The 17,040-nt window shown below is 40.9% G+C and overlaps 1 protein-coding gene across 4 annotated transcripts in view; it reads left to right on the forward strand.

The window, feature by feature from the left end:
* The window catches only part of LOC125905619 (astrotactin-2-like), a 431,706-nt gene that overhangs the window by 392,330 nt on the left and 22,336 nt on the right, over window positions 1-17,040 (forward strand). For all 4 annotated transcript variants that reach the window (XM_049603723.1, XM_049603724.1, XM_049603726.1 and 1 more), the window contains one exon: window positions 6,649-6,790. In XM_049603723.1, coding sequence (XP_049459680.1) covers window positions 6,649-6,790 — 142 coding nt within the window. The remainder of the gene's footprint in view (window positions 1-6,648; window positions 6,791-17,040) is intronic.

A 17,040-nucleotide genomic window follows, 5' to 3' on the forward strand; every position in this document is an offset into this window, starting at 1 on the left:
TGTAGATAACACTGAGAGTACCCAGGGGAATGTTCTGAGTATATGTGTACATTTTTCATTTTTAGAGCCAAGAATGCTCCTTAGGATAAAGCTCATTTGGGTTTAAAAAACAAAATAAATGTTATTTGGTCCACAAAATTAGGTTCACATTCATTGGCTGTAGAGCAGCTACAGACTTTATAATTAATGACATTACAAGTTTGAGACTTACTTCTCTGGTTTCTGGCTTTGAGAAAGAGGAAGTCATGTCAATGAATATTCAGTAAACGTTCCTGGAATTAGAAATAACGTATTGGAAGTCTTAATTTAGGTGGTGTTCCCCTTTAACAAAAATTAAATGCTTGTAAATAATGTTTGCTTGGTGATGGTTACATGCAGTGAAGCCTTTCCTGGTCTGAGACAAAGAGTACTCAGATATACTCAACTGCAGATATATCACAAAATTGCCTGTGCAAAAAGGAGTGTTGAAAAAAGATGATTAAGTTGATTTCAGCTCTGTAGTGTTGGTATTTGTTTGCCCATAGAAACCAAAGGAGGGTTCCCATACATAAATCACCTCTGCATTTCCTTTTGATTATTCTAGCAAGACATGTTTCATGGTACAGTAACACATGTACACATTCAGTATGACAATAAAAGAGGTGAATGATGAGGAATCTTTATTTGTTTTGTGTGGGTGTTTTTTTTGGGAATGTGGATATTTCGGATCTATTTAAGGAGTGCCATTCAGTGTGGGACTTGCACTAGACTTGTCTTGGTCTTGACTTGGTTTCATCCCCTCAAAGTTTTGGTGTTGTCTTGGTCTAGATACACTCTGGTCTGGTCTTGGTCATGATTTGTTCTTGGTTTATGAGGCCTTGACTACAGCTCTTACATAGGATCAGTTTGTATCTTCAGGTGGTATTACCTTGATAACTCAGTGACTCGACTGCTATTCCTGCTTTTCATGGAAAATACTGTTTCTTGCTTCCATGTAATGCAAGAGTGCATTTTGTGTTTTATGATGACATTTTACTGTGAAACAACAGGCTTAATTTTTATGATGTTATTTTAGATTGTTTCAGTATTTAACTTTCATTGCTTCCAATTGTTTGCTTCTTGCAAACTGACACTTACACATAGAGAAGGCCAGTATCAGCCCATTTAGTGTGTGCACATGATAGTACACTGTGTACCCCCACTAAGCCTGCATACTGGTCTTATATTTATGTAATTGCATAACAGTTTATAGCTTTCAGATGGCTCTGTTTAAAGAGGGTTTGACCCATGGAATGTGTGGTAGAGTTTGCTAGGTAAGGGTATATGATTGTTAAAGGACCTAAAACACACTCTCTGTTCTCCTGCTGAGTCCTTAAATTGATAATTATACAGTAAGCCACTCGAGAGCCACCAAAGACCAGACCAAAGACATTTGTCTTTTGTTTAGTCTTCCAGACAGATCAAAGTTCCTTAAGCCCTTCCTCGTGCTCTCAGTGACATAAGTGGTCTATTCAGAATGTCCAATTATGACACATTGACTCATGTCGCTAAGCTACGATAAGCCCGTGATGCTCCTCTCTATTTATGCATATGGGAGACAAGACATCTTTCTACCTCTGTTAGTACACATGGATATTACCATGGCAAGTTTATGTTAAGTGCTTGTTTTGGACACAAGTTGTTAAAGAATAGTGTTGCAAATTGGCTACAGTGTAAACACTATGATAAACACATTTTATAATGGCATAATCAGTGTTTTGTGTTTCTAGCTTTTTGACCACTAGAGCGGTGGTTCCCATTTGGTGGGTCGTTGTCCTGGGCTCATTCTGAATGGACCACAAGTGACTCGCAGACATGTCAAGTTTGTAAAAAACAAACAGCTAATTTCTGGCACAGAGATTTTATTTTGAAGTGCTGTTTCCTGCTGCAAAGGAGTGACTAACAGAGACAGCAAACTAGCTTGACGATATCGCCAAACTCAAGTATGACGCTGAATTATTAAAGTGTGTGGACCTTTAACAAATGACCAAGCAGAAATCCGGACCATTAGACTGAACAAGTTGGAAACCACTGCACTTGAGGATATTTACAAAAGATGGAAATAAAGAAGCAGTTGTATGCTGTTATTCTTTTGACTATGGCACCAACTCAATCGGCATTCAACAACAACTGCCATTCACACTCACTTTCACACCTACGGCCAATTTAGAGTCACCAATTAACCTGACGTGCATGGGAAGCCGGAGCACCTGGAGAAAACCCATGCTGACACATGCAAACTCCACACAGAAGGGCTCCCCCACTTCGGGGTTCAGTTGAGTTGGGAGTTGACTTGAGTTGGGAGTTGAATCAGGTTGTCTAAATTTACAGTAAGACAAATGTATACGCCAATCCAACATCTTTGTCGCAACTGTCTTGATTTCCATTGTGTTTCATCAAACCACTGCTACTCCAGACAATTCTTCCACATAACCCCTTCTCCTGAAATTGTGCAAAGCCCAGGTACATGTCCAGTAAGGTGTAAGTAGGTTCCATGGAAAAGAGAAGGGAAGCCACCTGGTGTAGGTATGCCACACCTGAATGCATTTCAATACAGTTTCATTTTGAGCTAGCCATGCATGCAGAAAGCCGCAGAACTCAGCTTGCCATAGAATTTCTTTATCCCTCCTGTCCTTTTATAGTTCTTTTGCTTCCTTGTTGTTATTGTCTACAGTCCTCTGGGAGATGTGCACTTTTCTGTCAATGTGAGTGTTTGTTCATTTGTCTATGGGCGACATTTTCAATGGGGCTATAGAAAAGAAACTTGTGACCCAGCAATGAAAGGGTAGCCATTGTTGAGCACACTGGCACTCTGACGAGTATGAGTCAGTACGTCTGCCTTTTGATTTTTGCGAGACAGGATTATGTTATAATCACATACATCAACTCACCACTACTAAAACACAAGTCACAAGTGGTTGCTCCTGACCTGTACTGTAGTCACGCATCAGCTCCTTGATTTATTCTGATTATCAAAACATCCATTGACATCATCATTCCTCTCCATGACCACATCCAAAATCATAAAACATCAGAGCACTCACTGTCCTTTTTCCTTTCCTCTCTCATTGTTTGTTTCTGTCTCTCTTGAGTTTTTTCTCCTCATTCCATCCTTTTTTTTATTTCACATATGTCTCTTTCTACTTTTAGCATTTGTGAAGTGGCAGAAATCTGGCATTCAGTTGGAATTCCTCTCGTAGTTTCTTGCAATAAAAGGTGGGGGGATAGACTTGAAAGGCATAATGAACGTAGACCGAATCAGGTCAACAGGCGATCTTAAATAGAGCATTACCAATTATTTCTGCAAAAGATTAAGTGTTCTGTAAGCGATAATTTATTGTTTCACTAAATTTTTTAAAAGGTAATCAGGGCAGTGAACATAGCACAAAAAATTGGTTCACAATTCTGAATCAGCATAGCTGGCACTATTCAAATAAAAAGGTAGAGGAATTAAAAAAATACTTAGCCAGATTGCCCATACATTGTACCAGCTATAAGTTACTGATATCATGAATGTTATCACACCCAAACAGTTTTCAGTTTACTGTAGGCATATTGAGTGTCAAGAGCCTCCAGACAAATCAAATACCTGAGTGGCTGGCTTCTGTACAATAAAATCAGATGGGGAACTCTGGATCCAATATCACCTTTGAAATGGATCTGTCCTTCACCTTCAATTCAGCTCATTTTCAGTGTTTCATTTTTCATGTGGGATATTTAAATAATGGGGTATGCAGTTTTCACGAAAAGTCAAAAAAAGAAAAGGAAAGAAACTACACACTCCTCCTTCAGATCTCCCCTCGCACACACACTTTATACAGTAACCCAGTGTTTCCCAAACATTTGTTAATTTTTAATGTTATTTTTAATCTTATTTCATTGTAGGGCTGTGTACAGCAAATTCACTCAGCCCCTTCAAATCCAGTGCTAGGTGTCACAGTGGGCTGGTGGCCAGCAGCACCAGGTCTAACCTGTGTAACCGCAGCAACCAAAAGTTTGCTGATCTGGTGGGGTATTGAAGAAGTCTGTTCCCTCTGTGCTGTCTAGATCTGGGATATTGTGGCTGCTTTATGAGGGTCCATCTCTGTAGCAACAAGGAAAGAGGTGGAGGACATACTGTGATTCGAGGCTCTAGCTAGCTACATAAAAATGAACGTGAATTAACAGAAGCTTTGCCTTTGTCTACAGTTAACAGAAGGGTAAACTATTGGCAAAATTTTCTCTACATCTCTGAAATAGTTCACCAGTATCGGCACGATTATTGCATTGTCAATTGTCAGAGTCTCTTTTTGATAAGGTTTGCAGTGTAGGCAGTTGTTTAATCCTGGGACTTTCTCTCTGTAGGATTCTCCGCCACTCAATCAGGCAGTAGGAATGCCCTCTCTCTGAAATGGCCCATGATTAGCTTAAGTCCCCATTTATAAAGCCTGAAGACAAAGTCAAGCTAGTGGTCTCTCGGTCCACCTGAATTGTGACATCAAAATAAAACTGCCTATCCCAGCATCCAGCATGAAAGTAAATAATTAGGTGCAAACTTCTTCATGGATCGTTGTATCTGTTTTACAAAGTAAACCCAATTGACTATTGACTATTGTAAGCTAAGGGTCAGGCATGCTGTATGCATGCAAGGCTTGGACCATCTACATTTTTATGAAATTCAAGCTAGTGAGGAAACATGAGCATGTACAACGCAGGACACTGAAGACCAGATTTCACATCCTAAGTTCTTTGTGTGGTTAGGTTTTGTTTTTTGTTTTTTCCTCAACGGTTGTGGGCTACTAAAACACTTTAGTTAAGGTTATGAAAAAAGTGGGTTAGTATACATTCATCAAGAATGTTCCCTTATGTTGATTTAAACAAAAAAAAGGAGGAAGCATTGCATTTCTCCCAGACATGTTTTTGCAAGTTGATAGTATATAAATCTAAGGTGACAGGTTTGCATAAAGTGTCCACGGTATATGCAATTAATAATTTGCCAGTTGCAAACCTTGCAGATCTTCATCATCACTGGTATTAGTCGCTAACACACAGATCACACCACTGATAAAGTGGCTTTAAATCAATAAAAACTAATATCAGAAATAATCAAGTACACATTTAGAAGGCAACCAAATACAGTTTAAACCTGTCTCATGAATACAAGTGTGGGAAAAATGCAATTATGGAAAGTGTCAAAATCTCACTTCCCCATCCCTGTATTGCTAAAGTTTAGCAAGACTGAAACCACATGCAATATATATAATTGATTTATGTGTACTCAAAATAGTCAATATTTCTTCATTTCCTGTTGACAAACCAAGATAATCTGTCTGTTCAATAACGTCAGAATACATTTTCACTCTAAGTAAGAATTTATCGTAAGAAAAACAAAAAATACAGTATATGCAGGTGGTCTTGAGAAAGTTGAAAAATGAAATATGAAAGTCTGCAGTGATGTAAGTTGTTTATAGAAAAGGATAACATGTGGGAATTCCAGGTTGAAATATAAATCACAAACTCCGTGGGAGCTTGGTCCAACATTTTGACAAAAACATTAAAATTGCAAATTTACACATACTGATATGGATATTAATATTGACAACGTCTTTTGCAGGAGTAAGCAGGTTTCAACAATAAAATAAATGAATCAAATTTGAGATTGATGTTTATGTAAAGGTAAGACCTTCGAAAAAGCAACCCTGCAGCAGTGCAGGAATGTGTTTGGGGGAAACCTCCTATACACAGAGCTCTTTCTGTGAAAAGGTCAAATCATTCATTCGTGCAGTTCTTTTTCCTCTCTTCTGCAACCTTTTCTTACCATCCCCTTGTGCCCTACCAGCCAGACTTACTCCCTGTGTTTATAAGTTGGCCCATGTATCATAAGCTAAAACTAAGCTGCCCTTTACCTCGTGTAGAAATAGTTGGAAATCCAACTGTTTGAGAGCTTTTAAACTATTTTGACAGCTCCCTCTTTTTTCCATCACCCCCATGAGCACTGGAAACTGGCGTCGTGTATGTGTGTGTCTAAATGAACAAGTGTGCGTCGCTCGCCTTCCCGTAAGCTGACATGAAAGATATTTCACAACTTGTGAAGTAGTGTTTTGTGAGACGCCAGGGTGCTCAGAGAGATATCATTGTAACACTACCATGTGCCCATAAAGGAAAGGAATCCTGTTTTCTTACAGTTCTGTAATGTAGTGTGTATGGATCGCTGCCAGCAAAAAGTCATATTTAATTTAGCCTCGGGCTCGGTGCTGGTGAAATGGCTCCCAACCGAGCGGGCAGAGGTGAAACTCACAATTCCAGAGTCAAATGACACAATCATTGATAAGCAAAGAAATCCCCAATGCAGAAATTCATTCATGAGTAACTTCATGTTGTGCGCCATTGTTTTTCTTGTGTTGAAACATGTGGTGGAACCAAAACATGTGGTATTGTTTTGTTTCACTAAGAACAATAGATGAAAGATTGTATTGAAAGATAAGTTTTCCTTTTTTTCTCTTTTTTTTGGCAAAAAGTATGACAGATGATAAAACACTTCAAATAACATTTCCCGAGTGACCTTTTGTAAGAAATTTTGTTTGTTCATTTCTCTCTCCCTTCATTTCATCCTTCCTTTCTTTATTTTTTTCAATTTCATCTCTTTACCAGGTGAAGTTCTGAGCTTGGTGGATGATCTGTTCTCCGGTTTGGGTTCATCCTGCGTTGTTGCCGGGAAGAGGACTGGAGACCATCCTCACTCTGTGCTATATTCAGTGGTCTTCAAGTGCCTGGAACCCGACAGTCTCTACAAGTAAGTCTGCTGATGCCCTTTGCCAAGTTTTCCAAGTCAATTAAATAACTGATTTATTGTGGCTCTTTATTTCTTCACAGCATGAATAAACATGAGTCATAAATCGTGTTGTGTGTTAGCACAGACATAGTTTCAAGGTTCCTGCACATGTCTGTGAAGTATGGAAAGTCCCTAATTATTTCCAGGTCTCTATGGGTGTAAATTCATAGAAAATGGATATAAAACTTATAGGGAAAAGGGTTTCCAAATTTGTGTGTTAACGAAGCTATATATTAGAGGCTGGAAGAGAATTGTGGTCTGATCGTGGTGGGGGTTTTTGTGCGCCTCTTTGAGCTGTGTTGTAGAGCTTCTAGTAGGGTCTACAGCATATAGATCACAGGAGAGGGACTAGACTTTCAAATGTCTTTATGGTCAGCATCTTCAAACAAGAGTAGGGAAACCAGGGCTCAGTGGCTAGACCTGTACCCATTGGGTCTAATCAAACTCAGCCAGAGGACTGAACGTGGGACCAGCACCATGTGGCCCACCACCTGTAACATTAGAAGTAGGGCTCTGGTGCATTGCTGGTCTGGCAGCAGCACAGTTGGGGGCTCTAGGTGTACTGACCCTCAGCTCACCTCCACACACAGAAATAGAATGAAACTTCTGGATGTGAGTTGGACTCCCTCCTTCTCCCTCAAAGTTGTGATTGTTAGAGGCACCAGATCTTGTATAAGAACACCTTTTCTTAAAAATCCATGATCAACTTCGTAGTTATATGAAAGCCTACATTCTTTTAAGGCAGCCACTTGTAGGTGTTGCTGAAAAGCCATCATGATGGCAACTCAAGATCCCATTGGTGGACAAGCTTTAAAGCCAAAGAAGGGGAGAATAAGACTTGGTTAGCCCAGTAGAATCCTTTATTAGTGGTTAGGTTTCTCATAAGCCTTCAGCACTACAGGTTCTGTGATCTCTGAAGCAAATGTTTGGACGGAGTTTGGCGAGGCCTTTTGTTTGCTTTCATAGAGGTTACGGCAAAACATGACACATTCCAGGAAGCAATATGCAGGGTTTTATCAAGACTGTTTTCAGCAGAGGAGAACTGCAGATTTTGACTTTGAGAAACTCTTAAGACCAGTTCAGACCAAAGATTTGTGACGAGATGAGTTGAAACAGGCAGCTACTTGCAATTTGCTGCTCTATAACATTCTAAAAACTTGACGGTTCACACAGATGCAACTGTATGAGATGATATATCATCTCTATGCCACAAGTCCCTGTACCCCTGCTGTTTGCAGCTTTTCAGGCTTATTTTGTGGCTGAATATAAAGCTCTTAAAATACGAACGAGGATAGTGATAGTGAGATACTGGCTACAGTTGCAGTTGTTGTAGTAATGAAACGGCGAAAGCACATACAGCGAGAAGCAGCAGCGACCTACTGTCCTACACCGGCACGCCACAAGGACGGAAACAGAGGGATCAGTGGGGACAGAGCACCTGCCACAGCAAGCAAACCCTCAGTCTGCGGTCATTTTGACTTGACCAGCAGAATTCATTACATGCCGATTGGCTGGAGAAACAGGTGATGTGCTTTACGTTCTAAAACCGTCTGCCAGCGATTTGATCAGTGGAGTTGCATATGACACCATTATCCAGCTTGAGTCCAGCTCAGACGGCCAGTTCACACCACTGCAACTTTTCTCTGCACCATTTTAAAATGGTTTTGTCTTGTTGCAAATCTTTGATCTGAGCTGGGCTTAAAACCCAAGTGACACCCTGCTGTAGAAAAGGCAAACTATGAAGATTCAAAGAAAATCTCACCCATCTCTTTGGTTGAGTGGTGGAGGTCGGTAAAGAAAACCCTCAGTGGCAAGGTGCCAGAGGTGGTTGAGATTTTACCTGAAATTCTAAGGCCTGAGATAACCTTGCTTTTTAACCACCCATTGGCGTGAACAACCGGCTGTATCGTGAACAGAACTGTACATATACTTGCCTAAATGCTACATGTGTTACTGGAGGATTCCATTGGGGGGCACACCAGAGAACTCAGACCATACAGAACATTTCAGATTTGCATGATGTAAAGACTAAACGTGGCATCACCTACAACCACTGACAGCACTTAAGGGGATTGTTAAGTCTGAGATCACGGGGTCTGCCCATTTTTCCGACAGCCCATTGGTGCGACATCCCATTGTTCCGACCATATTAAACCCATTGTTCCGAAGTCCCGTTGTTCCGAAATCATCATGATGCCCTGTGGTTAAGGTCTGATTGGGTTTAGGCACAAAAACCACTTGGTTAGGGTTAGGAAAAGATCATGGTGTGGGTTAAAATGAAAAGAAAGTGGCAAACACATAAGCCGTGAGCCTGCTTTGCCTCAAACCTTTCCCAGCTGACCCAGAGCTGGTCGTGGCGCACCATCAAGGCAGAAATACGCCCGCCGGGAGCCGTTCAGCACTGCGGAAAGCTCCCCACACAACCCAGACCCCAGAGTTAATGACAGGAGGTTATGGTGTTTCATTCTCTCCTCTCTATGACACTTGTATCTCGACCAGTAGCCTACTTTTGTTGCGTTGCTGATCCTCTATGGTACACAAATACAGTAATAATCACATATCGGAACAATGGGACGTCGGACTAATGAGAGGTCGAAACAATGTTACGGCACCGAGATCATGTTCTCATGATCAATAGCAAGTATGCTTTTCCCCAATAGTTCATGTACACATTGCATTTTGCTGATGGGTAGCATTAATTTCTGAGGATGCGCACAACCAGCGCTTCAAACCGATGCAGGCAGCAACCATGTGCACACAAACACATAGTTAAAAGTATATCTCCAGCCGAGGCACTAGCTATGTTTTTGCAGTCAAGGTTAAAACACTTAATACATCAGGGTCATGTAGAGGTTAGGGAGCATGTCAGTGAGCTGACAGAAGAGGGTGGTGGTTCCCATTTTTTGATAAAGGTGTGCCATATCTTTGCTTTTTCTCAACATGTTTTATTATTAAAACGAAAAAGTAGTGAACACCTACAGTATTCTGTGACACTGCTCTTGGTCTTGACTCACAATTTATTGCAACCCAAGTGACATGATCATTTTTCTGACCACACTTTTATGAGTTCAGTGTTTCCCATTACCATATAAAGACTTTTCATTAAACAATATGTTGTGGCCATGTTTGCATCTTTCCCAAACAAGAATGACTGGGCAAATATCAGCAATACCACATCCTCCCTTGGGTGTCTACAATTCCCACTGCAAATGCTATTTTGTTTCAGGGGTTGAATTTTGTTACCTTCAACAGCTGGGTCGAGTTAACCAGGGAAGCATACTTAGTCTCAACGTGGTGGAAGTGGTGGATGCTTCCGTTCTTTTATGTTCTCTTTGGTCAGGGGAGAACATGGTTTTAGTGAAAACAAAAGGATTTCTGTGAAGGGGCGGTATTTGTTAAACTCAAAGAACAAATTGACCACTAACAGACAGACCTTACCCGAGATCATTAAATGTGCTCATAGCTATCACCCTAACACAGTACATATTTACTACAGTAAATATGTATTGTAGTAAATATGTACTACAGTAAGTCAAACTTTGACAGTATGTGACATGGGCAGCTAAGTCTTTTTGCTGCTGCTGATTTGTGGATTTGTTAGTGAATGGGATTACCCCACCCACCATTAGACTTGGTCTCATGAATAACACATTATCTCCTATAAACATTGTTAAATTCACTGCGTGGTGGTGTGGTGCTGTGCTGGACTGCATTCAGGGGCGGACTGAAACAATTATTCAGGCTGAGAATTTGAGTCCATTCCAGGCCACCCAGTCCATGCAAACCACAAATTCTTTAGGCTAACCCTTTTTGTCTATGTGACAGCTACAGCCGTTTTCTCACATTTTCTCGTTAAAATACAGCAAATATTCTTTCAGCTATGTCCATCGTTCTGTTTTCTTGTGTGTAGACACACACATTCAGTTAAAGTGAATGTAAGCTATAGCAATCTCAGTATAATACAAATTCACCCATGTCAATAAAGCAAATAGCACAAAAGTGGCCAAATGATTGTGTGTATGCGAGTATACACTAATTCAATTTAATTCAACTGTAACTACATAACTAAGTATAAAACCGAAGTTTAAATTACAAACACCATTTAACAAAAGTTTTGAGTCAGAGTAAATGTTGTTTCACCCTTATCAGTCAGCTGGTTAAGAGTCACACTGCATAGCTACCTGTGGTTGAAAATAACTAAATGCATTTACCAAGTACTGTTCTTAAGTAGGGTGGCACACTGGTGTAGTGTTTAGCACTGTCGCCCCACAGCAAGAGGGTCCCTGGTTCAATCCCAGGAGGGAGCCCTTCTGTGTGGAGTTTGCATGTTCTCCCCATGTCAGCGTGGGATTTCTCCGGGTACTCCGCCTTCCTCCCACAGTCCAAAGACAGGTTTGGGGACAGATTAATTGGTGACTCTAAATTAGCCGTAGGTGTGAATGTGAGTGTGAATGGTTGTCTGTCTCTACAATTCAGCCCTGTGATAGTCTGGTGAGCTGTCCAGGGTGTACCCTGCCTCCCGCCCAATGTCAGCTGGGATAGGCTCCAGCGCCCCCGCGACCCTCAAGAGGACAAGGGGTTACGGCCAATCACATCTCACAGATTGAGAAAGGTGATTTGCCAATAAGAGCTCTGGCTGGAGTGTATGATCATTGCTCCTGATGCATGGATATTTAGGTGACTCAACTCATTCCTGCTAGCTATACAGTATTATCACTAGACGTGGGCGATATGGCCCCTAAAGTAATATCATGATGTTTCAGGGTGTTTTCGCGATAACAAAATTCTTGACAATATGAAAATTTAGTAAAAAAATATATATATTTGTAATGTTAGAACATAGAATTGCAACAAAATACGTGTCAACCTAACAGTTTGCCTTCAGATATTCATTCATTCATTCATTCATTTCTAGCTCCACCTTTATGCTCTGCCATTTCTCCTCTAATCATCACACTGTAACCTGTGACAGGCTTTAATGCTACAATAAATATTGCACATTCACATATATGTAGTTTTTTGTTGAGCTGCGAGCGTCAAGTAGGTTTACATTACCAAAAGTCTATGACAAAATCACTTGACGACACCAACTCCCGTGTGGGCACAGCGAGAGAGGAGAGGGAAAGACGCTGTGCTGCTGCCAGAGGAGCCGCTGACTGAGTTCCCTCTGAGTCTGAGAAGTCCGGGTCTGTTCATAAAACATTCAGGACGCCCAGGCCTAACGATGCAACGGTTTATTCCACACTACTGTAGCTGCTCTTCTTTCTGGAACCACAGCGGTGTCTGTGATAATTTCGCTAATATTCCATGGGTAACAGTATGACATCAATGTCAGCAAGTCGAAATATCGCGAATTTCACAGTATGAATTTTTCACACCATATTAAGAATTATACCAGTATTATCGTGAACAAGATGAAATGGCACGCCCCAATTATCACTCGTCAAGTTGACTGTTCATGGTATGCCAAACACCCCTAGCCACCGGTAAATGTCCCAGTGCTCCTGACAGGTTGCCGCTACTGCCTGCGTAACACTGAAACCTGTTTCTTGTATTTTGATAATCTCATTTACATGTAAGAAGCACCATACAACATAGTGCATTTCAGTGAAGCAACACCACAAACTACAGCCTCAAAAAACACCATAGAGCTGATCCAGCATGTCTCTGACACAGCGTCCCCAACAATTAAAAAATATTTTAATTAATCACCAAACTGTTTTGTAAGATTGCATTACACTGATTAGGAGCTTTTATTTTTCTGTTCATTCAGTTTCTCAGTGGATACTGCAGTGATGTCCTATGAGCACTGTTTGCCCTTTAACTTTGAAACAAAGTTGCAAGAGCAGCAGTAATGAGTGAACCAGACAGGACCCAGATGTTGTTGTGGTTGTCATTGAACACATGAAACACACAGTCTTCTCAGCTTTTGACTGTCTTCTCAGGTTTTAAGTGTCTTGTGTTTATAAAGCTCCAGCCATTTGGTGGCCTTGGTTTGTTTTGGGAACCTCAGCATTGCCAATCTAAACGAAGCAGCAACAGTTTAATCTGGCTTTTTTAATTAAATACAGGTGAGGGAAGGAAGCTGCATCACAGTTTCAAGGCCTTCACACTGCTGTTTGTGTGGGTGTGTGAATGTGTTTTTACGCCAGAGGGAAGGTGATGGATGAATTAATGCAGCAATGCCAACAAGCTATTTAGCATTAATGTCTCCCAACGACACAGCTATAACAGTAAAATATGGGCCATGTGTTTTCTTCAAATTAATCTAGCATTAACACTGGAGTATGCGGTCACAAGCTAATGAGCTTGTCAGTTTTACATTTGAGGTAGCACCCAGGGAAGAGCAGAGTAGTCCATTTTTGGAAATAATTCACAACTGTTCAGAAGTGAGCAGGAAATAAACATAATAAATGAATCCAATAAAGGAGCTGGAAAGCAGTGAACTGTCATTGATGACATCTGTAGAAGCTGATGGCACTGCCAACAACACCATTACCATCTGTTTAGTTAAAAAATCACAATTTTGAGTCTCCTACAGGCCTGACAGTGGATGAAGAATAGTGGGGGAATAACTATTAGTTTAATCCGTAGAAGTCAGCCTTTCACTAACAAAAACCTGCAACAAGAGCCTAATTTCCAACTTTGTAGCAGTGTTATCTTTGTTTAGGCATTCTCCACAGTGTTGTTTTTCTCTGATAAGGGCAGAATTTACGTCGGAATTACGTCTGAGCGCACATTTGCTTGCAGCCAAGTACGCTTGTCTAAATCAAGAGCCTGATAAGACTTCTACTAGTATTGGCTTTACCCTTGATCATTACCAAGGCTGCTATGGCTCCTGTGTTCCCCTGCAGACTTAAAGGCTGTTGGAAAAGTTACACTCCTCAATTCAAAAGCTATTTTTTTAGAAAATAATTACCAGTATACAGGATACAATGATAATGCCAAAAGTCTAAATCAAGCAACATAAGATAAGCCAGAATTCCATAGAGAACATCAGGCTACATATTAATATACTTGTTGGACAATCAGGCTTTCAGCACTATTGACTATCTACAAACTTCTATGTTAGTGTTGAGTGTGTTTGTGCCTCCAGACGGGTGAACGAGGTTATCGAATTGGTCTTTAATTCATGGATGCAGAGGAGTAAAGCTTCAGTGTCCACTAGGGGCAGTTTGGCTGACAGACACTCAATGAATAATAAATGCAGAAAAGTACAGCAGTGAATTAAAACAACAAGAAATAGATGAGAGTACTCAGATTAACACCAATGCAAATGTTGTCAAACCATCAAGAGAAATCAGTGAGTCAGACACTTGGGAACAACTCTGTTGCATTCACATTTAGTAGCAGGCCAAGTTACATTTTGTACAAAATGCCAACAGTTGCTGTAATGAAAAGCTGATGTGATGTTACAGGTGTGTGTTAGCTTTATGTAGTTCTTCCGTCCTTCATGCCTTGGCTCTGCATCACTTAACAGACCTTGAATCTTCCCTGAATTGTCCCCGTCCCCTCTGCCCTGCATCCTTCCGTTTGCTCCTCAGCTTGCTTCAGATTATTAAAGCAAGTGTCTCCAGATACCCACTTTGACTGAAGTCCTTTGCATCCTGTCTATGATTTTGCCAGCCTAAATTCATGCTTTACTTTTTTTACCGGTTAAGAACCATCCCTGTCTTTTTCATTCTGTATAGCGTAGCGTTATAGCCAAAGTTTATCAGTCTCAAGCAGGAACACATATCAGTCTTCTCCAGCAGTGTATCAGCAAACTACTTTCCTCACTCTAAACTGAACACATGCATCTTTGCACAATTGTATCGACACACATTGTTGGAGAAACCAAACTACATCACGGGAAATGATCACAAGCTGAGTCTGGACTCTCAGAGGTATAACTTAACTGGTGCTGAGGTAAGTGTGGGTTCGTTTGATTTAGGGACTAGGGCAGGCTTATGTTTTTGAAGGTAACTAAAGGGAGCGATTGCTCAGGCGGATAATTCTAAATTTCTAGGGAAATTCATGATATTTGATTGTAGACATCTTGGTCGCAATCCAGAGGGGATTTTAGTCAAATAGCAGGTTATTGTGATTAAATGACAACAGTGGCCAATGAGCTGTAGCTTTGTGTATTATTGGATTGTATGGCAAAAAGTCCTATGAAGAATCCCATGAATAGGTGTTTGTAATTACAGTAACTACATAAACTATATGACCCAAAGTAGTAACCACTGAAAAAGCTACTGAGATTTGAATGCAGTTACACTGCTGCCTCGAACCTTGCACTTGACTCCTCAGCTTCTCCTTCTTTCTCCTCTTCCCTCTTGTACCTCCCTCCCCACTCCCCCTTTTTCACTCTACAGTGGGTGCGGTTACATGATGGCTTCTCATTCGGAATTAAATAAATCTGAATGAAATCATTCGGAATTAAAGTTTTTTCCAGGTAGTTTACATGGGAAATATTCATTCCGAATGAGGGTTTACACAGGAGATCAGTTTAATCATCTGTATTTGGGTCTGCGCAAGGTTTGGGGCAGGGAAAGTTTCTGATTAGATAGGGGGTGGGACGGATGTTACGCGTTTACGTTTACCGGAAAAAAACACTGTAGTCCTCGCTCCGGATAACAAGATGCTTGACGACGCCATTCTTAGTGCCTTTTTCGGGCTTGTTTTGTTTATATTCTTGAAGCAGCAGTACGACAACAACCTTGTTCTGTTAATGCTTCGTCTGTTGAAGAGTCCAACTGCTCTATCTCAGCCCGTTGCTATGCGCGCTATATATGTCATCGCGCCAGAAGGGCAAGGAAACGAGCATGCGCAGAAAGACCAGAATGAACTTAAAGAGGAATGAGTGTATATAAGTGCGAGAAATTCTTTCATTCAGAATTAGAAATGGAATATTCCAGGCCCTTATATCAGATTGAATTTTCAATTACATTGGCCATTTTCATTCCAAATTAGGTGTTTACAAGATCACTTTTAATAGGAATGAACTTTCATTCCGAATGAAAAGGGAATTAAACTGTCCATGTAAACGTACTCACTGTTGAGGTTACACTTTCTGAGCTGTCACCCCAGTTACTATGTTGACTTTGAGGCAGCTACCTGTACTTTGTTATGATTGGAGAGTCATGGCAAATTAATTACGGTTACAGGGTCATTTCAGTGTTTTTGCACTAGTGGTTTGATATATGCTACCAACTGAGATGATGGAAGTTTGTGCTGCTTCAAGAATTGCGTGATTACATTAAGCAGTTGACCAAAGCTGAACCAAGTAATAAGTAATATTTGACAATCATAAAATACACAATACTGCTTCACCTAATTGCCACATGCAGCTACAAACAGTTAAGGATTAAATTGCACAATAAAGCCCACAGGTTAATTTCCTTTGTTACCGTCTGGATCTGCCTACCTGTGGGTTCAAGGATATTGACATAGACCTGTAAATTTGGAGGACTTCAACCCAGCAAATTGACAAAAAGAAAACAAAAGGGCGCAAAGAGTGCTGAGCTGACATGAAATAACTCCCGCCTCTCATTTGGTGTTCATTTTGCTGCGTCCTAATGCCCCAGTGTATGTTGTGGTTGAATGAAGGTGCTGATATGTATTAGCTCCAAAAGCGAAATAAAACTGTTTTAACAGTGGAGTGCTGAAAGAAAGTGAGAACGGTCCAGTGCTGCGTACCACCAAAACTTTATTCAATCAATCATTTATTAGTAGTATAAGTACATGTCCAGTGAAATGTGATCCTGTCAGCTCCCTTAACTTCCTTTTTTTGCCTCTTCTTACATTGTAGCCTGCTGCTTTTTAACTGTCAGTGTTTCCAGACAGGCTGCAGTGCATGTGTTTATGGCATCCTGGATGTTTCTGGTAATCCATGGTTTTTGGTCGAGTAATAATTTAACTGTCGTTTTGGGTATGGTTGCATCTGTTGTTGTACAAATTAAATCCACCACAGACTCAGTGAATTCATCGATGTCATTGGTAACGTCAATGGTGGTGTCCTGGAACGTGGTCCAGACTGTGATTGGCTCCATCTCTCACATTATTGTGGGTTATGCGTCGCACTTTGTATACATAACTTGACCTCAACAAGACGGCCGCATGGTCCCCCCCCCGGGCAGTGCTACTCTGCAGCTGGGGAGGCAGCTGCATCTGAACACCACGTAGCAGTGATCCAGAGTGTTTATCCCTGTTGCGGCACAAGAACGGGG

The sequence above is a fragment of the Epinephelus fuscoguttatus genome, linkage group LG18, assembly GCF_011397635.1.
Source record: "Epinephelus fuscoguttatus linkage group LG18, E.fuscoguttatus.final_Chr_v1".
Taxonomy (NCBI): Eukaryota; Metazoa; Chordata; class Actinopteri; order Perciformes; family Serranidae; genus Epinephelus; species Epinephelus fuscoguttatus.